We start from the raw sequence: 22397 nt of genomic DNA, 5'->3' as shown, positions 1-22397 counted from the left end.
ATGTATTTGTGGACCAAAAGATGGAGTTGGTTTTTATCTTTTAGAAGATAGTGGCAGTGATCTGAAATGACTGCAAATTTTCACTTGACGAAGATGCGTGGACCTGTTTTGTTTGGACAAGTGGCCATTTATGAAAGTTTCTTCAGCCATGATTTCTATTTGAAAATTCAAATATCAAAGAATATTAGGTTTTAGATGGCATAATAATGTATTTTGTCTGAGGACTTCAGATTTTATATAGACCACAATTGGATTCTAGTTATATTCTCCAATCAAAGTGATTTATATCAGTCTTTTGATAAGCTTAATTCTGAAGAATTTTATACTTATAAACACCAAAAGATGGGAGAAAAAAACGGTAGGTTGAAGAACACACATCGCTAAACTTTATATTTGCAAGTTTATAGACAAGCTAAATTGTGGAATTTTCAAGTTTTTTTTAATATAAATGACATCTGAATTAAAGGGAATTGAGGTTTTTCTCCACGTAGTTACCAGTTTTGATTGTTTTTTGTGGCACTGGGGAAGGAACCCAGGGATATTGTACCTCCGAGCTACACCCCAGCCCTATTTTTTAATTATTTTTATTTTTATTTATTTATTTGCAGTACTGGGGATGGACCCTAGGGGTATTCTATTTTTTTTTTTTAATTCTTTATTTTGAAACTGAGTTGCAAAGGGCCTCACTAAGTAGCTGAGGCTGTCCAGTAACCACGATCCTCCTGTCTCAGCTTCCCAAATGCGGGGATTATAAGTGTGCATCACCACGCCCAGAGTTAGTTTTGACTGTTTTTATTACTAATTGTTAATCAATATTTTAAAATCAGAACTCTAGTATACTTTTAAAAAATATACTTTACGCCGGGCGTGGTGGCGCACGCTTGTAATCCCAGTATTCGGGAGGCTGAAACTGGAGGATCGCGGTTCGTGGACAGCCTCAGCTACTTAGTGAGGCCCCCTGCAACTCAGTGAGGCCCTGTTTCAAAATAAAGAATAAAAAACAGGGCAGGGGATGTGTGCTCGGAGATCAAATGCCTTTGGGTTCCATCCCCAGACCCACGCAAAAAAAAAAAAAAAAAAAAAAAATATATATATATATATATATATATATATATATACACACACACACACACTTTACTTTCTAGAAGATATTCTTAGTTTTACAGAAAATTAATTGGGTAATTCAGTGAGTTTCCATATACTTAATAACCAGTTCCACCTATAATTTTCTTTCTTTCCTTTTTTTTTTTTTTTTTTTTTTTTTGTGGCACCGGGAATTGAACCTGGGACATTCTACCTCTGAGCCCCACCCCCAACCCAATTTTTTATTCTTTATTTTGAAACAAGGTCTCACCAGTTGCAGATGGCCTCACACGTTGCTGAGACTGGTTATGAACCTGCGGTTCTCCTGTCTCAGCCTCTCAGGTACTGGGGCTACGGGTATGCATCACCACATCCGGCTTTATTAAAACACAGTCTCACTCAGTTGTGGAGGGCCTTGCTAAGTTGCCAGGATTGGCTGTGAAGTTGTGATTCTCCTATCTCAGTTTCACAAGGACTAGGCATGTGCCATCACACCCAGCTGTCATCTTTCAATTAGATAGTACGTGTTATAATTAACAAGCAATATTGGTATATTATTATTAACTAAAGTCCTCAGTTTAAGATTTCCTTAGTGTTTATATGTCTTGTTCTGTTCCAGGATTCCATCCAGGATACCACATTTTATGTCTGTAGGCTCTCTTCCCCCCTTTTTTATGGTACTGTAGATTGAATTCAGAAGCATCCTACCTCTGTGCTACACCCCCAGCCCTGTCTTATTTTTATATTATTATTATTATTATTATTATTATTATTATTATTATTATTATTATCTTGCAGCTGAAACCCAGGGACATTCTACCTCCAAGCTATACCCCTAATTCTATTTTTTATTCTTTATTTTGAAACAGGGTCTCACTGAGTTCCTCACTAGGTAGCTGAGGCTGTCCGTGAACTGCAATCCTCCTGTCTCAGCCTCCCAAATGCTGGGATTACAAGTGTGAGCCACCGCGCCCGGCTCATTTTTTTATTTTGATAGGGAGTCTCACTAAGTTACAGAGTGCCTCACTAAGTTGCTGAACCTATGATCCTCCTCTGTTAGCCTCCTAAGTACTAGGAATACAGGTGTGTGTTACTGCGCCCAGACAGCAAGCTTTTTTTGGCTATGATCATTTATCAGACTTTTTTTTTTTTTTGTGATTTTTGTATCCAAGTATTTTTATTGTTCTCTATTGGAATTATTGTGTGATGTTTTTCTCTTGATTAGACTGGAATTAGTGGTTTAGAGGAGTAAGGCCACAGAGGTAAAGAGTCATTTTCATCACATCCTACATGCTATGAACATGATTTCTCTGTTGATACAGCTTGATCACCTGGCTGATATAGGTGTTTTTCCACTGTGAAGATGGAGATTCAGTTTCAGATTATAACTCTACATATAGTGCTTGTGTACTATAAGATCAAGAGCAAGAAACTGAAATTGTTTCCATTGTGGTAATCATCTGTACAGGCTACAGTTGAGATCAGTCTGATGTTTCTTCTTAGGAGCCCTTAGTGCACAGAAGTTGTTAATTATTAGTTTTCTTTCTTTCTTTCTTTCTTTCTTTCTTTCTTTCTTTCTTTCTTTCTTTCTTTCTTTCTTTCCTTGTGTGGTACTGGGGTTCCTGGAAGCCCTTCTACCTCTGGGCTACACTCCCAGATCTATTTTTATATTTTTATTTGGAAATAGGGTCTCTTAAGCCAGTGCTGCTGGCTTCCTTCCAAGCACAGGGATTACAAGAGTGTGCCACCATGCCCGGCAGTTGTTAGTTTTCTTATCAGAAAGTTAGGTACCTCCTATCTTACCCAGTATTGCTGTGATTAAGAGTTTCTATAACAAGAAGACAAAGAAAAATGGTCATGAGGGAAGATAGGAGGATTGAACACTATTTTAAAGATAATTAAACTTAGCAGTATGTAGTAACAAGGATGTCATAAGGAAAAATATATTCATTTAAAACCTAGAGAAAATAAATATAAATTGCTTAATTACACTAATTTGTTATAAAAGCAGAAAATCTCAATATTTTCTTTCATTGGCTTTGTTTTCTTAGATTAATCTCTGGGGGCATGCTAGGGATCCAACCTAGAGCCTTCCCCAGTCCCTATTTTCTAAGTTATATTGTCATTGTCTTCCTTATTAATTAGTTCCAAGATTAAGCAGCAGTTAATCTGGTACTTTGTTATAGTTGGTTTTAAATAATTCTTATCAGAATAACTTAGTAATGACATATTTTAGCATTTTAAAGATAGTTTTAAATGATATTCACTAAAAACCAAATTCAGCAAGTCCTGATTGTTGTCGTTTAGCATTGTCACATCTTTTCTCAGTTCAGGATGAAGTGATATATGGTTCCAGAAAGGTGAGCAAACCCAGAGTCTCAGGATTTCTAAGCAAGGGCTCTCCAACCGTGCTACATCCTCATCTCTGATTTTTAATTGACATATCTATATGGTATGCTGTGATGTTTCAGTCATATATATATTGTGTAATGTTTTAAGTTTGGGTAACTATCCTTTCAAACATCATTTATTTATGGTGAAAACATTCAAAAGCCTTTATTCTAGCATTTTTTAAGTGCTGTATATTATGATTGTTATCTCTAGTTATCCTGCTTGCATCAGAATACCAGAACTTACTTCTCCTCTCTAGCCACAGTTTAGTACCTGTTGACCAACTTTGCTCATCCTTCCCTCCTCCCTGCTCTCTGCGGGCTCTGGTAACCATTCTTTACTATTCATTGCTTTTGATACCAAATTTTTTAGATTCCACATATGAGATCATGTAGCACTTGTCTTTCTTATTTCACTTAACACTATCCTTCAATTCCACCCGTATATATTCATAAGTGACAGGATTTTGTTCTCTTTTTATGGTTGAGTAACATCACACTGAATACATATGTGTTCATTAAAAATGATTTTTAAATACTTTCACAATCCTTCCCATCTCAGTCCACCTCTAATAAAGATAAATCCTTCAAATGGGGTGCTAACTTACATCTACAAAAGGAAGGGTGGCAACAGTAATCAGTTAAGTGCTTTGAACAATAGTTTTGCCTAAAAGCATTGGTTTTTCTTGTCTTTCTTCTATCAGTGGAAAAACTTAATGATGAAAATACTTCCCTGCCTAGCTAAATGACCTCTTACAGTCCACAGGTAAAGATTAATTCTTTTTGCCTAAGACTGTATTCTCTGTTGAGTTATAAACAGTAATCTGTTGTCAGTTGCTGATGTGTACTTCAGTTCTTTGAGATTGAGGCTACGTTTATGCCTATTTTTACAGATAAGTGGCAGTACTGGGATTCAAACCCACCTTTTAATCACTACTTCCCTGCTACCCTCTCAGACATTATGGCTCCTCCCTTACATATTGGTACTCTACTAAAGACCTTTTTGTACATGTTCGTCATAAGGAATCATACCTGCTGTATGGCAGCAAGCATTTGTATGCTGTTGACTCTAAAATCTATACTTCTGGATCATATCTTACTTAGAAGCCTGCATAGCCAGTATGCAAAATAAGCCTCCTTAAGTTTCCCACTGGTTCTTCTACCAATATTTTCTACTCCAGTGAACAGCATTACTTTCCATATACTTGCCTGAGGTAGAAAGGTGGAAATCATTAACTCTTCCTACTGTTACCTGTGTGGTCTATTCATTTATTTATTTTTGTGGTACTGAGGATTGAACCTAGGGACATTCTATGGCCGAGCTATACCCCCAGCCCTATTTTTTATTTTTATTTTGAAATGGGGTCTTGCAACATTGATGAGCGTCTCACTACTTGCTGAGGCTGTCCTCGTACATGCGAGCCTACAGTCTCAGCCTCCCAAATACTGACATTACAGGCATGTGCCACCACACCTGGCTTTGTGTGGTCTTTTTAAAAAACATATAGTTAATTGCATGGTAAGATGCTTACACCTCTTGAGTAGTCTTTTACATAGACATAAAGTTGCTTAGTGTGGCACATAAGGCTTTTCATGTCGTGGCCCCTACCTGCCCTATTCTAAGTACTGTTTGTCATCCATTTTGTCCTCTCCCACTGCATTTGTTTAAAATTATGAAAACTGCCTCAGCTGTGCCATTGGGGAATTAAAAGCAGGCTCCACTTTAGTAGTGCACATTAGGCCACAGTGTTAACAGGGAAACAGCACTCCTCCTGAGGCCACTTGGTGGAGGCAGCCCTCATTAGCCGGAGATCCCCTTTGGGAGAGGTAACCTTCCCAGTGGGAGTTGAGACTCTGAGATCTAAGCTTCTTTCCTTATGAAGATTCTGCCTTCATTACCAAACTTGGAGGTTTAGGGTTTAATTTAAGGAAAATATTTTTTTGGTAATAATTTGGTGCTTTCACCTCATTATTTCTCCTGATGACTACTCAAGTGACTTTTTTTTTTTTTTTTTTTTGCAAGTCTGGGGATTCAACCCAGAGGCATTTGACCTCCAAGCTATACCCCCTGCCCAATTTTTTATTTTTTATTTTGAAACAGGATCTCACTGAGTTGCAGAGGGTCTCACTAAGTAGCTGAGGCTGTCCGTGAACCCCAACCCTCTGGTCTCAGCCTCCCAAATGCTGGGATTACAAGTGTGTGCCACCACGCCCAGCTTCAAGTGACCTTTCTAAGCAGTTATTGTTATGACCCTTCTTTGTCCTATTAGTTTTAAATAATTTTATTTACTTTAATAATTGATAAGTTATGCCTAACATTTAAATATTTTTGTTATTTTTAAACTGTAAATGTGAGGTTTAGTTTTGCTAATTATAATTGCCTTTTATACATTTGTATTTAGCTTTGGAAGGATTTTTTTTTTCAAAGAAAATTTTGAGTAAGATGTTAGCTTGCTGGGTTTCAGAAACGCAAGCCCCAGTGGCCCATACCTATAATCCTAGTACTTAGAAGTTTGAGACACGAAAATTGAATGTTCAAGGCCAGTCAGTAACTTAATGAGACCTTGTCTCAAAATAAAAAATAAGCTGTGCGTGGTGGTGCACACTTGTTATCCCTGTGCTTGGGAGGCTAAGACAGGAGGATTGCACAGGTTTGAAGCCAGCCTCAGCTACTTAGGCTCTCAGCAACTTAGTGAGACCCTGTTTCCAATAAAATGTAAAATAGGTCTGGGAGGATAGCCCGGAAGTAGAAAGCCCCTGGGTTCCATTCCTAGTACCACCAAAAAAATAATAATAATAAAAATAAAAAATAAAAAGGGCTTGCTTGGGCATGGTGGTATATGCCTTCAATCCCAGTATGTGAGAGGCTGAGATAGGAAAATTACAGGCTCAAGACCAGCCTTAGCAATATAGCAAGACTCTGCAACCTAGTGAGATCATTTCAAATACAAAGGGCTAGGGTTGTAGCTCAGGTAGAATGCCCCTGGAAAGCCAGGCGTGGTGGCACACACTTGTAATCCCAGCATTCGGGAGGCTGAGACCAGAGGATCGCAGTTCACGGACAACCTCAGCTACTTAGTGAGGCCCTCTGCAACTTAGTGAGACCCTGTTTCAAAATAAAGAATAAGAATAGGGCAGGGGGTGTAGCTCAGAGGTAGAATACCCCTGGGTTCTATCCCCAGACCCGCAAAAGAAAAAAACCACCCTGGATTCAACACCCAGTGCCACAAAAAAGGAGGGCTGCTCAATAACTCAGTGATAGAACACCCCTTGGTTAGATCCTCAGTAGCACACATGGGAAAAAAAAAAAAAAAAGTGGGCTCCTTTATATACACTTACCTATAAAAACTTTAAACATTATTTTTTTTCCATATAATCTAAGTAAATATAAAGGACTTTTAAAAAACCATTAGTGTAGCTGTAGATGGTAGCACATGCCTATGATCTTAGTACTTGGGAGGCTGAGACTAGAAGATCCCAGGTTTGAGGAGCTTAGCAAGAACTAATAGTTTGAGGAACTATTTTTAAAAGGGGGGCTGAGATAGGGATGGGCTTGTGGCTTGGAGGTAGAATACCCCTAAGTTCAATTGGCAGTACCAAAAAAGAAAAAAAATATTGCTGGACTTGGAGTGCGCCACCATGCCTGGCTTTATTCTTTATATTGAAAGGGTTTCATTGAGTTGCAAAGGGCCTCACTAAGTAGCTGAGGCTGTCAGCGAACCACAAACCTCCTGTCTCCGTTTCCTGAATGTTGGGATTACAAGCCTATGCCACCATGCCCAGCTCATTAACTGATTTTTGTTGTAGGTGATGCAAAAACTTTCTGGATGGAGTTGGAAGATGATGGAAAAGTAGATTTCATATTTGAAAAAGTACAAAATGTGCTTCACTCACTTAAACAAAAGATCAAAGATGGGTCTGCCACAAATAAAGGTATGAAGGAGGATCAATGTGCCCAATAGTAAATGTTGCTCACTTGGCAATACTATAATTCTACTTCCAATATTATTTTCTTTAAAAGTCAAGTAATTTCATTTGTTTTCTAAGAACCTAACATTAGTCTAATTGCTTATTTTTTGCACCATGCTTCTTGATTTTCATACCATGGACATTTTGTAAAAGTGGGTAAATCTGATTACTTATGAATAGCTACTGAATTTATTTTCTTTTCTCTCACTCTACTTTTTTTAAGACTTTATGTCTTTTGGAGGGGGTTGTTAAAAAAGTCTGATCATCATATAACATCTGGAAACAAAGGAAAATAAATCAGTAATTATTCATTGTTCTATTTTTCAGACAACTAGTTCTTATATTCATATAAAAGTATAGAGAATAGGGATATAGCCCAATGTGGTAGAGTTTGTGCTTAGCATATGCAAAGCCCTGGGTTCAGTCCCTAACCAGAAACAAAAAGATTACATTTTGCCTGCTTGAAGCACAACTTGCTCTACTAGCATTTTGAAAGTAAAACTGTGTTCTACATAGACAGTTTAGTCATTTATATTTTTTGTTGTTTTGTATTTTCCTATGTTTGTCTTCAACCCTGCTTATTTGCAAAACATAAAAACTTTAATGAGGTATCCTCTTTTAGAACGTATAGGTGGTGTTTTGTATTGTTTTAATAGTACTGGAGACTGAACCAAGACGTGCTGCATCACTAAGATACATCTCCATCCCTTTTTATTTTTTATTTTGAGAAAGATCTCAATATGTTGCTGAGACTGGCCTTGAACATGTTTGGCTTCAGCCTTGTGAATAGCTTGGATTATAGGTGTGCACTACTGCACCTGGGAAGACATATTATTATTATTATTATTATTATTATTTATTTTTTTTTTTTTTGGTGGTACTGGGGCAGGGGGCATTCTACCTCTGAGCTGCACCCCAAGCCCTATTTTTTTTTTTTTTTTTTTTTGAAACCGGGTCTTACTGAGTTGCAAAGGCCCTCACTAAGTAGCTGAGGCTGCCTGCAAACTGCAATCCTCCTGTCTCAGCCTCCTGAATGCTGGGATTACAAACCTGTGCCACTACACCCAGCTGGACATAAAATTTTAAAGCAAAAATTTCCCAAAACTATTTTCAATACTTATTGGTGCCATTTCTCTTCTTATAATATTAATCTATTATGTATTCATAAAAAATACATGATATTCCTTCTCCATACTTCATGGGTCAGATATACATAGGTTTTAATCTAGTTCTGCAACCTCTCCCTGACCTAGAATAAATAGTTTAATCTGTGAGCCTGTTTCTTTTTCTGTAATGGAGGTAATTATAAGAGCCTCTCAGGAGAATTGGGCAAATTGAGAAAAATGTGTAAATTGTTTGTACAGTAGTACTGTGAATAAAGGTGATGGTCATGCTGATTTCTTTAATTCTTTTTCCTGAACAGAATACTTCCAAGCAATGATTCTAGTGAATGAAGCAACTATAAGTAACCATTCAATGTTGATAAAAGGTATATACCATCCTTACCCCTATCCTAGAATATTCTCTGCTATTTTCTTACCTTGAACTTGGCCAGTCTTAATATGTTAGTTAATTAAAGATAACTTGAAATAAAATATAAGATCCAATTGAGAAGTTATATGTATCAGCCTTCTGTATTAAATGAAAAGTCTTATCCATCCACCGATAGGGAAAACAAAGACTTCAAAGACTATAACACTATAAACTTGCTTTCTATGAAAGCACTACTGGAAAGGCAATTGTTCTGTGATAGTACATTGCTGGATAAATTTTTCATTTATAGGTTGTTTAGATCATTAATCTTCCAAGCTTTAAACAAATTCAGTTTAGAAAGATCAAAGATATCATACAAAAGAAAAGGCCAGCCTCTCTTTCCTTTCCTTTCCTTTCTTCCTTTCTTTCTTTCTTTCTTTCTTTCTCTTTCTCTTTCTTTCTTTCTTCTTTTCAAATGTGGGGTTTGAATCCAGAAGTGCTTACTCATTGGGCTACACCTCCAACACTTCATAGTTTTCTTTAATTTGGAGTTGAGGTTTTGCCAGGTTATGAGGCTGACCTTGGACTTGTGATATCCACCTTCCTTAGCCTCCTGAGTTGCTGGGATTGTAGGCATGTACCACCATACCTGGCTTAATAATTCTTTCTTTACCAGCAAGGTAATATACTAAGGCAATATACTTTTTTCCTTGAAGTTCATTGTTACATATGAAAAGCACAATTAAAAAAAGGGTTTTGCTGGGTGTGATGACAAATGCCTATAATCCTAGGACTTGGGAGGCCAAGACAAGAGGATTGTAGGTTTGAATCCATCCTCGCAACTTAGGGAGGCTCTCAGTTACTTAGCACGACCCTGTTTCAAAATAAATAATAAAATAGACTTGGGGTTATCGCTTGGATGTAGACTGCCTTTGGGTTCAATCCCCAGCAACACACACACACACACACACACACACACACACACACACACACACACACACTCTTTAGGCCAAACACAGAATATTTCACATATCCACTTTACAGGAAAGAAAACAGGTAATGTATAACTTTCATCAGTACATAGCTTTACTTCTATATTATATTCATGTTAGAGAGTAAGAATAGATTAAGTATTATAGAATAAAAGTGTTTGCCTAGCATGATCAATGGCCTAGTGTTCCCCAGCACTAGAAGAAAAAATGTAAAAAGGTATGTGGAGATCAGGCATGTAATCCCAGTACTTGGAAAGGCTGAGACAGGAGGATCGCAGGTTCACGGCCGGCCTCAACAACTTTGAGGCCCTCCATAACTTAGTAAGAACCTGTTTCAAAACTGGGGGTGTAGCTCAGAGGTAGAATGCGCCTGAGTTCCATCTCCAGTACCACGAAAATAAATAAATAAATAAATAAATAAATAAATAAATAAATAATGTGGAATAATATGAAAAGATTAAAATAACAAATACCTCTACCCTTCTCCCCCTAAACAGTTACAGAATAATGACAAAACAAAAGATATATAAACTTTCCATTCTCTGACCTTTTCTAACCCCTAAAGAGAACTATGTTATTTTTTATAAAATATAGGTAGAAATATGGATACTTGATATTCCCCATAAAGATTGGTTAAAATTCAGATCAAGTTCAGGCCAGACCAGAGCTTCTCCAGTAGAAATGTCTTCCTAAGTGTTTTATCCTATATAATTTTCTTAATGTTTTTGAAAATACTGACACCTAATCTTTTGGCTTATTCTTGAAATCTTAATATGTTTGAGGATTTTAAGGCTCCTTATGGGCAAAGTTTCTAATCAGTGAAGATATTTTGATATTTTAATGAATGAATTTTTACTTGGTGTACTTCTGGCACTTTTTTTTTTTTAATTTTTGTTTTGTTTTGTTTTTGTGTAGATCACATACCTGTGACTCAGAATGAAGAGGAAAAGAAACCAAGCGCATTTCCCTCTACATCACATGGAAGCTCCTTTTCAGAAGACTGTACACTTCTGTATGTATATAAACTATATACTAATTCTTTTGCACTTGGAGACTTTTTGAAAATCATTTGATGTTAGATAAAATATAGGAGATTGTTTCCCATTAAAACATTAAAAGTTATAACTTTTAGTATTTTATATGGGATAAAGATTCATGAATTCCTTAAAGGTTATTTAATATCTCTAATCAAAAATTTTAATTAAATTTAGTTTATCATGTCTTTGCATTTCTCTGGGCATGGTGGCACACACTTATAGTCCCAGATGTTCCTGAAGCTGGAGGCAGGGTGGTCACAAGTTCAAGGCCAGCCTGTACAACTTAGTGAGACACTGTCTCAAAATTTAAAAGAGGCCTGGGGATGTAGCTCAGTGGTAGTGCACGCCTGTGTTCAATTCCAAGTATCCCCCCCCAATACCTCTGAATTTCAATAATATATTGGTTTATCAAGTTGTGTTTTTTAAAAAATTAATAGATTACTTGGAATATTAAAAGGCATCAAAAGTGTTTGTTCCAGTCGTTTTAGTTTTTAAAATGTGTAACAAAGTGGGGCATGACGGTGCTGTAATCCCAGTACTTTGGAAACCTGTGACAGGAGACTCTTAGGTTTGAAGCTAGCCTCTGCAATTTAGGGAGGCCCTCAACAACTTAGCAAAACCCAGTTTCCCAATAAAATATAAAATGGTGCTGGAGTGGGGATGTAATTCAGAGATAGAATGACCCTGGGCTCAGTCTCAATTCCCAGTATCTATCCAACACACACACACACACACACACACACACACTCTCTCTCTCTCTCTCTCTCTCTCTCTCTCTCTCTCTCTCTCTCTCTCTCTCTCTCAATTCCCAGTATCTATCCAACACACACACACACACTCTCTCTCTCTCTCTCTCTCTCTCTCTCTCTCTCTCTCTCACACACACACACACACACACACACACACACACACAGTTTGTGGAAATAGGCTAAATTTTCCTGACCTTTCCTGTAACTTCTTTTACCTCTAACTTCAATAAACATTCCTTAGCATAAGTGAGAATTGTGCAAGAGTAAATCTGACACTTAGTTTTTATATTTACTAGGTAATGTCTGTACCAAATTCTCCCAAATATAATTAAAGGGAAATTTCTGAAAATATTTTCTGCTAGAGTAAAGAACATACTTCCAAAAAGCAAACAGCATCTTTAGAAAGTCCTTAAATTGATGCTCTTAATTTTTTCTATTCAACTAAATACTAAATGACATTCCTTTCCCAAATTCCCAGTATGGGATTCTTATTTTAGTTTCTGTTACATATAATTTGCATTTATAAATATTAGAAATGTCATTAGAGTGTGAACTGTTTAAAAGACCTATAAGCAGGGCATGCTGGAGCACACTTATAATCCCAGCATTTGAGAAGCTGAGACTGGAGGATCTTGGTTTGCAGACAGCCTCAGCTACTTAATGAGGCCCTTTGCAACTCAGTGACACTCTTTCAAAATAAAGAATTAAAAAAAAAAAAGGGCAGGGGGTGTAGCTTAGAGGTCGAATGACCCTGTATTCCATCTCCAGACCTGCAAAAAAATAAAGTAAATAAAAGACCTATAAAACTTATTTTATCCCGGCATGGTGACAGTAATCTTAGTATGTAGGAGGCTGAGACAAGGATCACAGGTTCGAGGTTAGTCTCAGCATCTTAGCAAGGCCCTCTATAACAAAAAAACCTGTGATCCTCCTGTCTCATCCTCCAAAGTATCAGAATTATAGTTGTTCGCCACCACACTGTTTCAAAAGGCTGCTCTTAGCTGGACGTGGTGGTGCACACTTGTAATCCCAGCATTTGGGAGGCTGAGACCAGAGGATTGCTGTTTGTGGCCAGCCTCAGCTACTTAGTGAGGCCCTCCTTAACTTAGTGAGACCCTGTTTCAAAAATAAAGAATACAAAATAGGGCAAGGGGTGTAGCCGGGAGGTCGAATGCCCCTGGGTTCCATCCCCAGACCTGCAAAAAAAAAAAAAAAGCTGCTTTTTTGGGGGAGAGGGGAATAATAGGCTGGAGTCCTCAAAGACTGGTTGGGATTAATGGGTATTCGAGAACAGTGATAGAGCAAGAAGGATCTCAGTCATTGAGACTTTTTGTTGTTGTATAATGGATGGCTACTTTTGGAGATTTTTTTTGTCCTATAAGTATGATTTTCTGTAAAGTCATATGGGTGTGCCTAATTTATGGAATGTTATGGTTTGGCATTTGCTGTGGGTCCTTTTCTCAGCCCATGTAGAAAAAAAGCCAGAAAATCTAGTTGCAGTGCTAGAAGGTTTATTGCAAAGTGCAACACTAGAGAGGAGTGAGGTTGAGTGCTTGAGTGAGACACTCCTGTCCTCTAGACCTCAAGCTTTATATCTTGTGAGAGCCAGCAGCTAAAGCTGGCTGGGCCCGTGGCAACAAAGTATATCTTCATCAGCATCCCCCATTGAGTGGTCACAGTCTTTCTTTAGTCTGGTCACCATGACCAGAATATTTCCCTCTTTCTTATTAACTTGCATACATCCTTAGACAAGGAATAGGGGATTGATCCAGCTACTTCCTGCTGGATGGGGACTAAGTGAAGCCCCAGCTTTTTTGGGGGGTCATGCAAGCAATGTTTCACATTGAGGAATGTCCCAGGTCCCCACAACTGTCCAAGGGACTCTGGTAGTTTATTCTTGGTTCTTTCTCAAGCTTGATGGCTTCACTCCTGTTGGAAACAAACTTGACCATATTATATTAGTAAACATGGGCCAAATATGAGCATGAGTATAGTGGCCATTAGAGGTCCCAAAGACGTAGGGACCAAGTCATGGAAGGTAAAACAGACGAAATAGCTTCCCATACTGAGGAACTGTCCAGTTTATTGAAGTTGTGTAGCCATAATGCTTGCTCATATGTTTTATTTAATCTATTTTTATTGATTATGATCCACCAGAAAAGAGACTCAAAGCCTGCAGCTATTTGGTTTCTTGCTTTGAACTCATCCTGAACTCTTCTGGGTTCTCCTATGGCATCTATCTACACATGGGAATCAAAGGACTCTCTCAGTTCAGATATGATCTCATACCAGGCCCTATGAAGATCTTTTTGTCCCCCTTTGTGTTGATAAGTGATAATGAACAGGATGACATGTTGAATCAGTGTACAAGTTTCTCTCCAGGAACCTGACAGGGTTGAGAATAAATTTAAGCCACCAGACATTGCTCTGGTAAAGACAGGGCTTAGTCTCAGTATAACTCAATTGTGGGCAAATGTATTTATTAGCCTGGGAGAGCTGCTGTTGGTTTTCCAGGCTGCCACGAGATATAATCTTACATACACCAAATCTTGTTACTTTAATGATGAGGATCGCAGACTGGCTATAATAACCCTATTAGTCCCCACATAGGATGAAAATTGCCAGTTATTTTTTCATTTTAGCAATGCAAAGTCAAATTGGGCAGACACCTAAGTATTAAAATTTTAAGACCAATGTAGAATAACAAACAGTAAAGGGCCCTCTCCGTTTTTTCTTGAGGGGAACCTGTTCTTAGTCTTTGACCCACACTAAGTTTTTAGGCTTATAGAAATGGACTGGGATAGCTAAACTGACTGGTGTTTTATCTAATACCCATTTATGTATTTTTAATATTTAGGAAGCACAAATATTACAGTTACACAGGAGTTAACTTTTACTTTTGAAGTGAAATTTAGAATTCAGGGCTCAGTAAAATAGAAAACAGAAACAGTAGAAAACATGGGAAATTATGTTAATAGAACCTCATTGTAAGCCTTTTAAATATAATCATCTTTATCACACATGCAGTGTTCCTGATATAAGCTTTCTCTTCCACAAACATTCTGTGATGTACTCAAACCTTTTGTGACTTGCTTTTGTGCTTGCGTGCGCATGTTGTGTGTGTGTGCGCGCACATATATATATGTTTTTACTGAGGACTGAATCCAGAAGCATTCTACCTTCATGCTACATCCCCAACCTGGTTTTTTCTTTCTAATTTTAAAATAGGATCTCAATACGTTCATGTGAGTCTCCCTACTTACTACTTGCTAAGGCTGATCTGTGATTCTCCTGTCTCCGCCTCCCAAGGTGACTTGCTTTTAAATTTCTGATTTTACTCTAGTCTTTCCCATTTAGAACAATCTTAAGATAAACTTTATCAAATAAAATCTTTTTTTGTGTGTGTGTGTGTGGTACTGGAGGTGGAACCCAGGGACTTTTTTCTACCTCCAGGCTGTACTCCCAGACCTTTATTTGGAAACAGGGTTTCACTAAGTTGCTGAGAACCTCACTAAGTAGCTGAGGCTGGCTTCGAACCTGTGCAATCCTCCTGTCTCAGCCTCCCAAGCACTGGGATTACAAGTGTGCGCCACCATGCCCAGCAAATCCCTTTTTATCACTAAAATGTTCTCTTTTCTTTTCATCTTTCCTTACCGAAACTTTTCATACTCATGTACTTTTACATCTCTCTCTCATTTCTATGTGTACTGGTTCCTTCCTGCTATAATTCCTTTGTTTAACTTTACTTTTTTGAAACAATTGTATAACAAAGTAAAAAACAAATCAAGATCACCTATATAAATGGCCTGGGCTTTAAAGAGTTCCAGTTTTTCTTTTCAGGTGTTTACATTTCAGGTAGGAAGGACTGACTAACCTTAAATTCTCCTGATAGCATTTGAGCTTTCAGAAGACATATTAGGGCAGTGGTAGGGCATCTAGGGACACAGCCTTAAGCTTCCTAGAAAGCATGCCAGGGTTTGGTCATCTTTTAGTACAGAGGTTTGGACAGCGTCATTATTTATGAAGACTTCTACAGTTCTCATGGCAACATGGAGGTCTAGTATGGTCTGATGAGGAAAATATACTCTTATAATGTGTTTGACTTTTAAATTTGTGTGTGTGGGGGGGGGTAATGGGGATGGAAACCAGGGGCATTCTACCTCTGAGCGATACCCCCCAGCCCTATTTTTTTTTTTTTAAACAGGGTCTCACTAAATTGCAGGGGACCTCATTAAGAAGCTGGGGCTGTCCTTAAACTGCGATCCTCCTGTCTCAGCCTTCGAAATGCTGGGATTACAAATGTGCATCAGCACGCCCAGTGTGTTTGAATTTTTTAATAAAAAGTTGTGTTAATTTTTTTGTTTGTTTGTTGCTACTGGGGATTGAACCCAGAGGCATTCTACCTGTATGCTACACCCCCAACCTGGTTTTATTTCTTATTTGGCAGTAGGGTATCAGTAGATTGCTGAGAGCCTCACTAAGTTGACAAGGCTGTCTTTGAACCTATGATCCTCCTGTCTCAGCTTTCCAAATAATGGGATGACAATACCCCAATTGATTATCCACCACCATGGCTGGGTAACAAAAAGTTTTGTTGTTGTTGGGGTTGTTTTGTTTTTTTTTTTTCTTGTGATATTGGGAATTGAAGCTAGAGACATTCTACGTCTGAGCTGTACCTTCAACCATATTTTATTCTCTTTTTTTCTTCTTTTTTTGTTTTTTGTTTTATTTTTTTTCTTTATTTGGTGGTACTGGGGGTGGAACCCAGTACCACCAAATATTCACACCAAATATTCAAAGCAGTATTCACAAGTTTACTTACACATTTACCCTGTGACCCACTTCTGGTAATATATTCTGCAGAGATATCTTGACATGTATAAAATTGTTATGTACAAAGTTATTATTCATCATATAATGATTTGTAATAGAAGATTAGAAACAAAAAAGGACCCGTTGAGTAAATTATGGGATTTATGCAAAGATAGGAAACATCATATGTGCAAATCTAATATATTAGCCATTAGAGGTCTTTCTACCTCTGGGCTATACTCCCAGACCTATTTTATATTTTATTTGAAAACAGGGTCTTACTAAGTTGCTTAAAACCTCACTAGTAGCTAAGGCTGGCTTCAAACCTGTGCAATCCTGTCTCAGCCTCCCAAACACAGGGATGGCAAGAGTGCACAACCACGCCCAGCTTTATTCTTTATTTTGAAACAGGGTCTCACCAAGTTGCTGAGGCTAGCTTCGAGCCTGCGATCCTCCTGCCTCCCAAGTACTGAGGTTACAAATATGAGCTCTCATGCCAGGCTAAAAGTTTTTTTTTTTTTTTCTTTTCCTTGTGATATTGAGAATGAAACTCTGGGACATTCTACCTCTGAGCTATACCCTCACCCCTATTTTATTCTTTTTTTTTGAAACAGGTTTTCACTAAGTTGTAGAGGGCCTCACTAAGTTGCTAAGGCTGATTGTGAACCTATGATTCTCCTGTCTCAGCCTCCCAAGTACTGGGATTACAGATGTGTGCCACAACACCTGGTTTTGTGTATTCCTTTTGATCTAATAATTTGCCTTAAAGGAAGATAAAAATCAGGAATTTGGTCAAGGATTTATGTATAAGGATGTTCTTCAAAGTGGTAACAGACAAATTGGAAACAAACATTTCCAATCTTGTAAATAAATTATAATGTATACTTCCACCTGTTAGGCTTTGACTCATGAAGCTCTATGAAAAATGGCGTTCCCATATATTGTTGAAGGGGTTGATCCCATGGAGAACAATTTAGCAGTATTCACAAGTTTACTTACACATTTACCCTGTGACCCACTTCTGGTAATATATTCTGCAGAGATATCTTGACATGTATAAAATTGTTATGTACAAAGTTATTATTCATCATATAATGATTTGTAATAGAAGATTAGAAACAAAAAAGGACCCGTTGAGTAAATTATGGGATTTATGCAAAGATAGGAAACATCATATGTGCAAATCTAATATATTAGCCATTAGCTACATATGGCTATTTGAATTTGAACTACTTAAAATTCCATAAAACTGCAAATTCAGTTTTTTGTTAAACTACCCTCATTTAAAAGTACTTCATAGCTCTTCATAGCTATATTAAAAGTACACATGTGGTAAGTGGCTACTGTATTGAACAGTTTAGATGTAGAGCATGCCTTCAGTGGAAAAAGTTCTATTAGACAACATAGCTTTATATAGTGATTTTTTTTTTATTTTTTGATGTGGTGCTAAAGATTGAACCCAGTGCCTTCTGCCTCTGAGCTACACTCCCAGCCCTTTTTTTTTTTTTTTTTTTTTTTGAAACAAGGTCTCCCTTGGTTGATGAGAATTTTACTGCTTGCTGAGGCAGTCCTCAAACCTGCAACTCTTCTGTCTCAGCCTCCAAAGTACTGAGATTACAACTGTGTACCACCATACACCACACCCAGCATTGTAAATATTTTTTTAAATCTCTAAAATACCTATAATATCTAATATTAAGATATTAGACACTTTTTGAGATATATAAAAAATAAACTGAACTCAAGTTATCTGTGGAAGCTTAAAAGCTGAGTTCTACTGGGCATGGTGGTGCCCAGCCTCAGCTCTGATGGTTTGAGATGTTGCCATGGGTTCTTGTTCTTAGCTAGTTTTGAAAAAATAACCAGAACCACACTGCTACAAGCTTAAGCGAAGTTTTACTCTTAAAAAAGGTAGAAGGGGCAGAACAATCAGAGTACTATGTCAGAGGGATGCAGTGGAGAATTTCTCTCTCCCCTTTTTCATAGTCTAGCCAATAATCTTCTCCCCTCCTTTATTCTGCTGTGTAAGCCTGTTGTTGTTGTTGTTGTTGTTGTTGTTGTTGTTGTTGTTGTTGTTAGGTAAAAAATGTATTACTTGGTTAGCAAGGTTAGGGGCTACCTGGTATATGATGGTTTGAAGTTTAAGGCATGTACTGTCCACCTGTGTCCTTGGTGAGTACTCAGCCTTTCCCTGTCTCTGTCGAATAGAAGTTAATTATATGTTGAAAACTTGTTTTATAATAAAAGACACAGGAATATAGTGTTTGAAAGTATGGAGGTTTTGCAGTATCTTTCTAATAGAAAAAAAAATACAAAGGAGAAATTGAGGTATGTATACATTTCCTCAAATGGCCAGTATTGTGATTACTGTGTATCTTGTGATAAATAGCATGGAAGCTGTTCATTTTTCAGTCTGAAGTAAAATACTTTCAAGAATTTTTAAACAAAAAGTATGAAGGTTTGGGGCTATAACTATTTTGTGTAGTTAGTAATTAATATTGGGTTAATATAGCTTGCTTTTTCATCTTTTAACATTAGTCTAAACTATTCTAAGAATCTATATAATTCTTTTTCTAAGTGTTGGTTTCTATGTTTAACATTCAGTATTCAGGTGGGCTAACAGCCAACTTTTAGCTGATAAAGGTCAGTCCTGGCTATAGCCCTTAGCCGACAGCTAAGAGACAGAGAAAAGGAGTTTATTCTTCTGAGTATGAAAACTTGTTCTTATTAGCAATTAATACAGCTCTTATTAACAATCAATATAGGCTCAATATCCATCATTCCTCATCATCAGCTACTTAGTGAGGCAGGCCCTCCACAACTTAGTGAGAATCTGTTTCAAAATAAAGTATAAAAAATAGGGCTGGGGATATAGCTCAGAGGTATAATGTCCCTGGGTTTAATCCCTAGTACAAAAAAAAAAAAAAAAAAAAAAGCTTGGCGTGGTGGCGCACACTTGTAATTCCTGCAATTGGGAGGCGGATACAGGAGGATTGCGCAGGTTTGAAGCCAGCCTTGCTGGCTTAAGAGACCCTGTTTCCAAATAAAAATATAAAATAGGTCTGGGAGTGCAACCCAGAGGTAGAAGCATTCATCCCTAGTACCACCAAAAAAAAAAAAAAGGAGAGAGAATCAAACTATAACTTGTAAATATTAATACTTTATTTGAAATACTAATTATTTTATTTTAATAGATCTAGAGAAAAGAAGGAACTTCTTCCTCTGGAAAACAAAGTAGACTTTAGGGAAAAAGAATTATCTTTGAATTTATCATACCAAAGTCATGACTGCTCTGGTGCCTGTTTGATGAAAATGTCATCCATCTTCAAAGGAGAAAACCCTCTGCAGCTGCCGATCAAGTATCACTTCCAAAGACGACATGCAAAAACAAACTCTCACTCGTCCGCACTCCATGTGAATTACAAAACTCCTTGTGGAAGAAGTCTTCGAAATGTGGAGGAAGTCTTTCGTTACCTGCTTGAGACAGAGTGCAACTCTTTATTTACAGACAACTTTTCTTTCAATACCTATGTTCAGTTGACTCGGAATTACCCAAAGCAAAAGGAAATTGTTTCAGAAATGGATATTAGCAATGGAGTGGAATCAGTACCCATTTCTTTCTGTAATGAAGTTGATAATAGAAAACTTCCACAGTTTAAGTACAGAAAGACTGTGTGGCCACGAGCATATTATTTAAGCAATTTTTCCAACATGTTTACTGATTCATGTGACTGTTCTGAGGGCTGCATAGACATGTGAGTAGAAAAACGTGACATTTCAAAAAATCTGAAAGTAGAGATACATGTTAAGAAGTCCTACTGTGTTTCAATATGTCTCCCTATAAAACCTTTTCACAAAAAGTTTAAAGGGAAAAATAGGCTCTTTGTCACCAGTAATAACAAAGAAAACTGCCAAATGTAGTAAGTTGAAAATTCTTTTTTCCAAGAATTGATATTTCCTGTAATCTAATACTATAATCATAACAATATCAATTGCATTATTATTAGCAGAGCCAGAAACTGGCAAGTACTTTACATATTTTTTCTTCTTTCATCATCACAAAAAACCATGAGGTAGGTAATATTATCTGGTTTACAAATTAGGAAATTTTAGTCAGAGACATCATAGGGCAAACAAGTTGGACAGCCAGAATTTGAATCCATATTTGTTCATTTTGAGATAGGGTCTCACTTGTTGCTCAGGCTGGTCTTGAACTCATGGGCTCAAGCAATTCTGCTCAAGTAGCTAGGACTACAGGTTCTACCACCATGCCTGGCTTCAACTTATGTTTGGGTTTTTTTTTTTTTTTTTTTTTTTTGTGATAGTGGGGAAGGAACTCAGGGGCATTCTATCTCCGAGCTATACCTCCAGCCCTATTTTTTATTCTTCATTTTGAAACAGGATCTCACTGAGTTGCAAAGGGCCCCATTAAGTAGTAGCTGAGGCTGTTCTTGAACCACAGTCCTCCTGTCTCAGCCTCCCAAATGCTGGGATTACAAGTGTGCACCACCACGCCTGACCAAATATATATATATATATATATATATATATATATATATATATTTTTTTTTTTTTTTTTTTTTTTTTTTTTTTTTGCGGGTCTGGGGATGAAACCCAGGGGCATTTTATCTCTGAGCTATACCCCTGCCCTGTTTTTTATTCTTTATTTTGAAACAGGGTCTCACTAAGTTATGCAGGGCCTCACTAAGTAGCTAAGGCTGTCCACAAACTGTGATCCTCCAGTCTCAGCCTCCCAAATACTGGGATTACAGGCATGCGCCACCACGCCCAGTTCAATTTATATTCTTAATTACTATGCTAAATATATATTATATTTTACTTTTACAATTCATTTTCTGGCAGATTGTTTTAGAAAGTTAATCTTGCTTGCAACTAGTTTTTGCTCATAGTATTGATATTCCATTAAAAGAAACAAAAAAACAAATCATGTACTAATTAAGACTTTGATAAATATTTTAAGGGTATTTAACCCTTATATATGTATCATGGAGTACAGAGATATGGAGTGGAATCATTATATGTAAATTTAACTTAGTTTAGCTATGTGTCCTAGAAGAAAAAGAAGAAAAAATAATATATTTGTTTTCCTTTATGGGGTATGTTCAAAGACCCCCAGAGGATACCTGAAACCTCACATAGTACCGAGCCCTTTATAAACTTCTTTTTTTATATAGACTCTGTAGCATTGCTACATAGTACCAAAGTTCATCTGTCCTCCCGAGTTTTAATGTCATAGTGTCTCTTCTTCAACCCTACTCTTGTGTTTTGGGACCATTATTAAGTAAAATAAAGATTACTTAAATACAAGCACTGTGTGGCTGGGTGTGGTGGGAGGCCAAGAGACCAGAGGGTTGCAGTTTATAAACAGCCTCAGCTACTTAGCGAGGCCCTTTGAAACTCAGTGAGACCCTGTTTGAAAAACTAAAAAGACTAGCCAGGCGTGTTGGCACACAGTTGTAATCCCAGCATTTGGGAGGCTGCAACAGGAGGATTGCGGCTCAAAGACAGCCTCCGCTCCTACTTAGTGAAGCCCTTTGCGACTCAGTGAAACTCTGCAATAAATAAATAAATGAATAAATTATGATTCAACTTTTAAAATACCTGGTTAAAGAGTAAATCTCATAAACTAGCAGGTAAAATAAAATTCCTATAAAGGGAAAATAGACCAGCTTTTAAAAATCAGAAATAAGCCGGGCGTGGTGGCGCACGCTTGTAATCCCCACACTTGGGAGGCAGAGATAGGAGGATCGCGCAGGTTCAAAGCAAGCCGTGCGCGCTGGCTTATGAGACCCTGTTTCCAAATAAAAATGTAAAAATAGGTCTGGGAGTGTAGCCCGGAGGTAGAAGGGCTTCCAGGAACCCCAGTACCAC

At 37.5% G+C, this 22397-nt stretch overlaps 1 protein-coding gene across 2 annotated transcripts in view; it reads left to right on the top strand.

Annotated features, from left to right (window-relative positions):
- Nucleotides 1–342: 342 nt before the first annotated feature.
- SETDB2 (SET domain bifurcated histone lysine methyltransferase 2) overlaps nucleotides 343–22397 on the top strand; it is a gene marked incomplete at both ends in the record, with an annotated part of 38064 nt that continues 16009 nt past the window's right edge. For both annotated transcript variants that reach the window (XM_080689080.1, XM_080689079.1), the window contains 5 exons: nucleotides 343–358; nucleotides 7281–7406; nucleotides 8866–8931; nucleotides 10823–10919; nucleotides 19700–20260. In XM_080689080.1, the coding sequence (XP_080545206.1) occupies nucleotides 343–358; nucleotides 7281–7406; nucleotides 8866–8931; nucleotides 10823–10919; nucleotides 19700–20260 (866 nt within the window). The remainder of the gene's footprint in view (nucleotides 359–7280; nucleotides 7407–8865; nucleotides 8932–10822; nucleotides 10920–19699; nucleotides 20261–22397) is intronic.

This window comes from Muscardinus avellanarius, assembly GCF_963383645.1.
Source record: "Muscardinus avellanarius genome assembly, chromosome: 2".
NCBI lineage: Eukaryota > Metazoa > Chordata > Mammalia > Rodentia > Gliridae > Muscardinus > Muscardinus avellanarius.
Note: the sequence above shows the minus strand (reverse complement) of the source record. Positions and strands in the feature narration are given on the sequence as shown.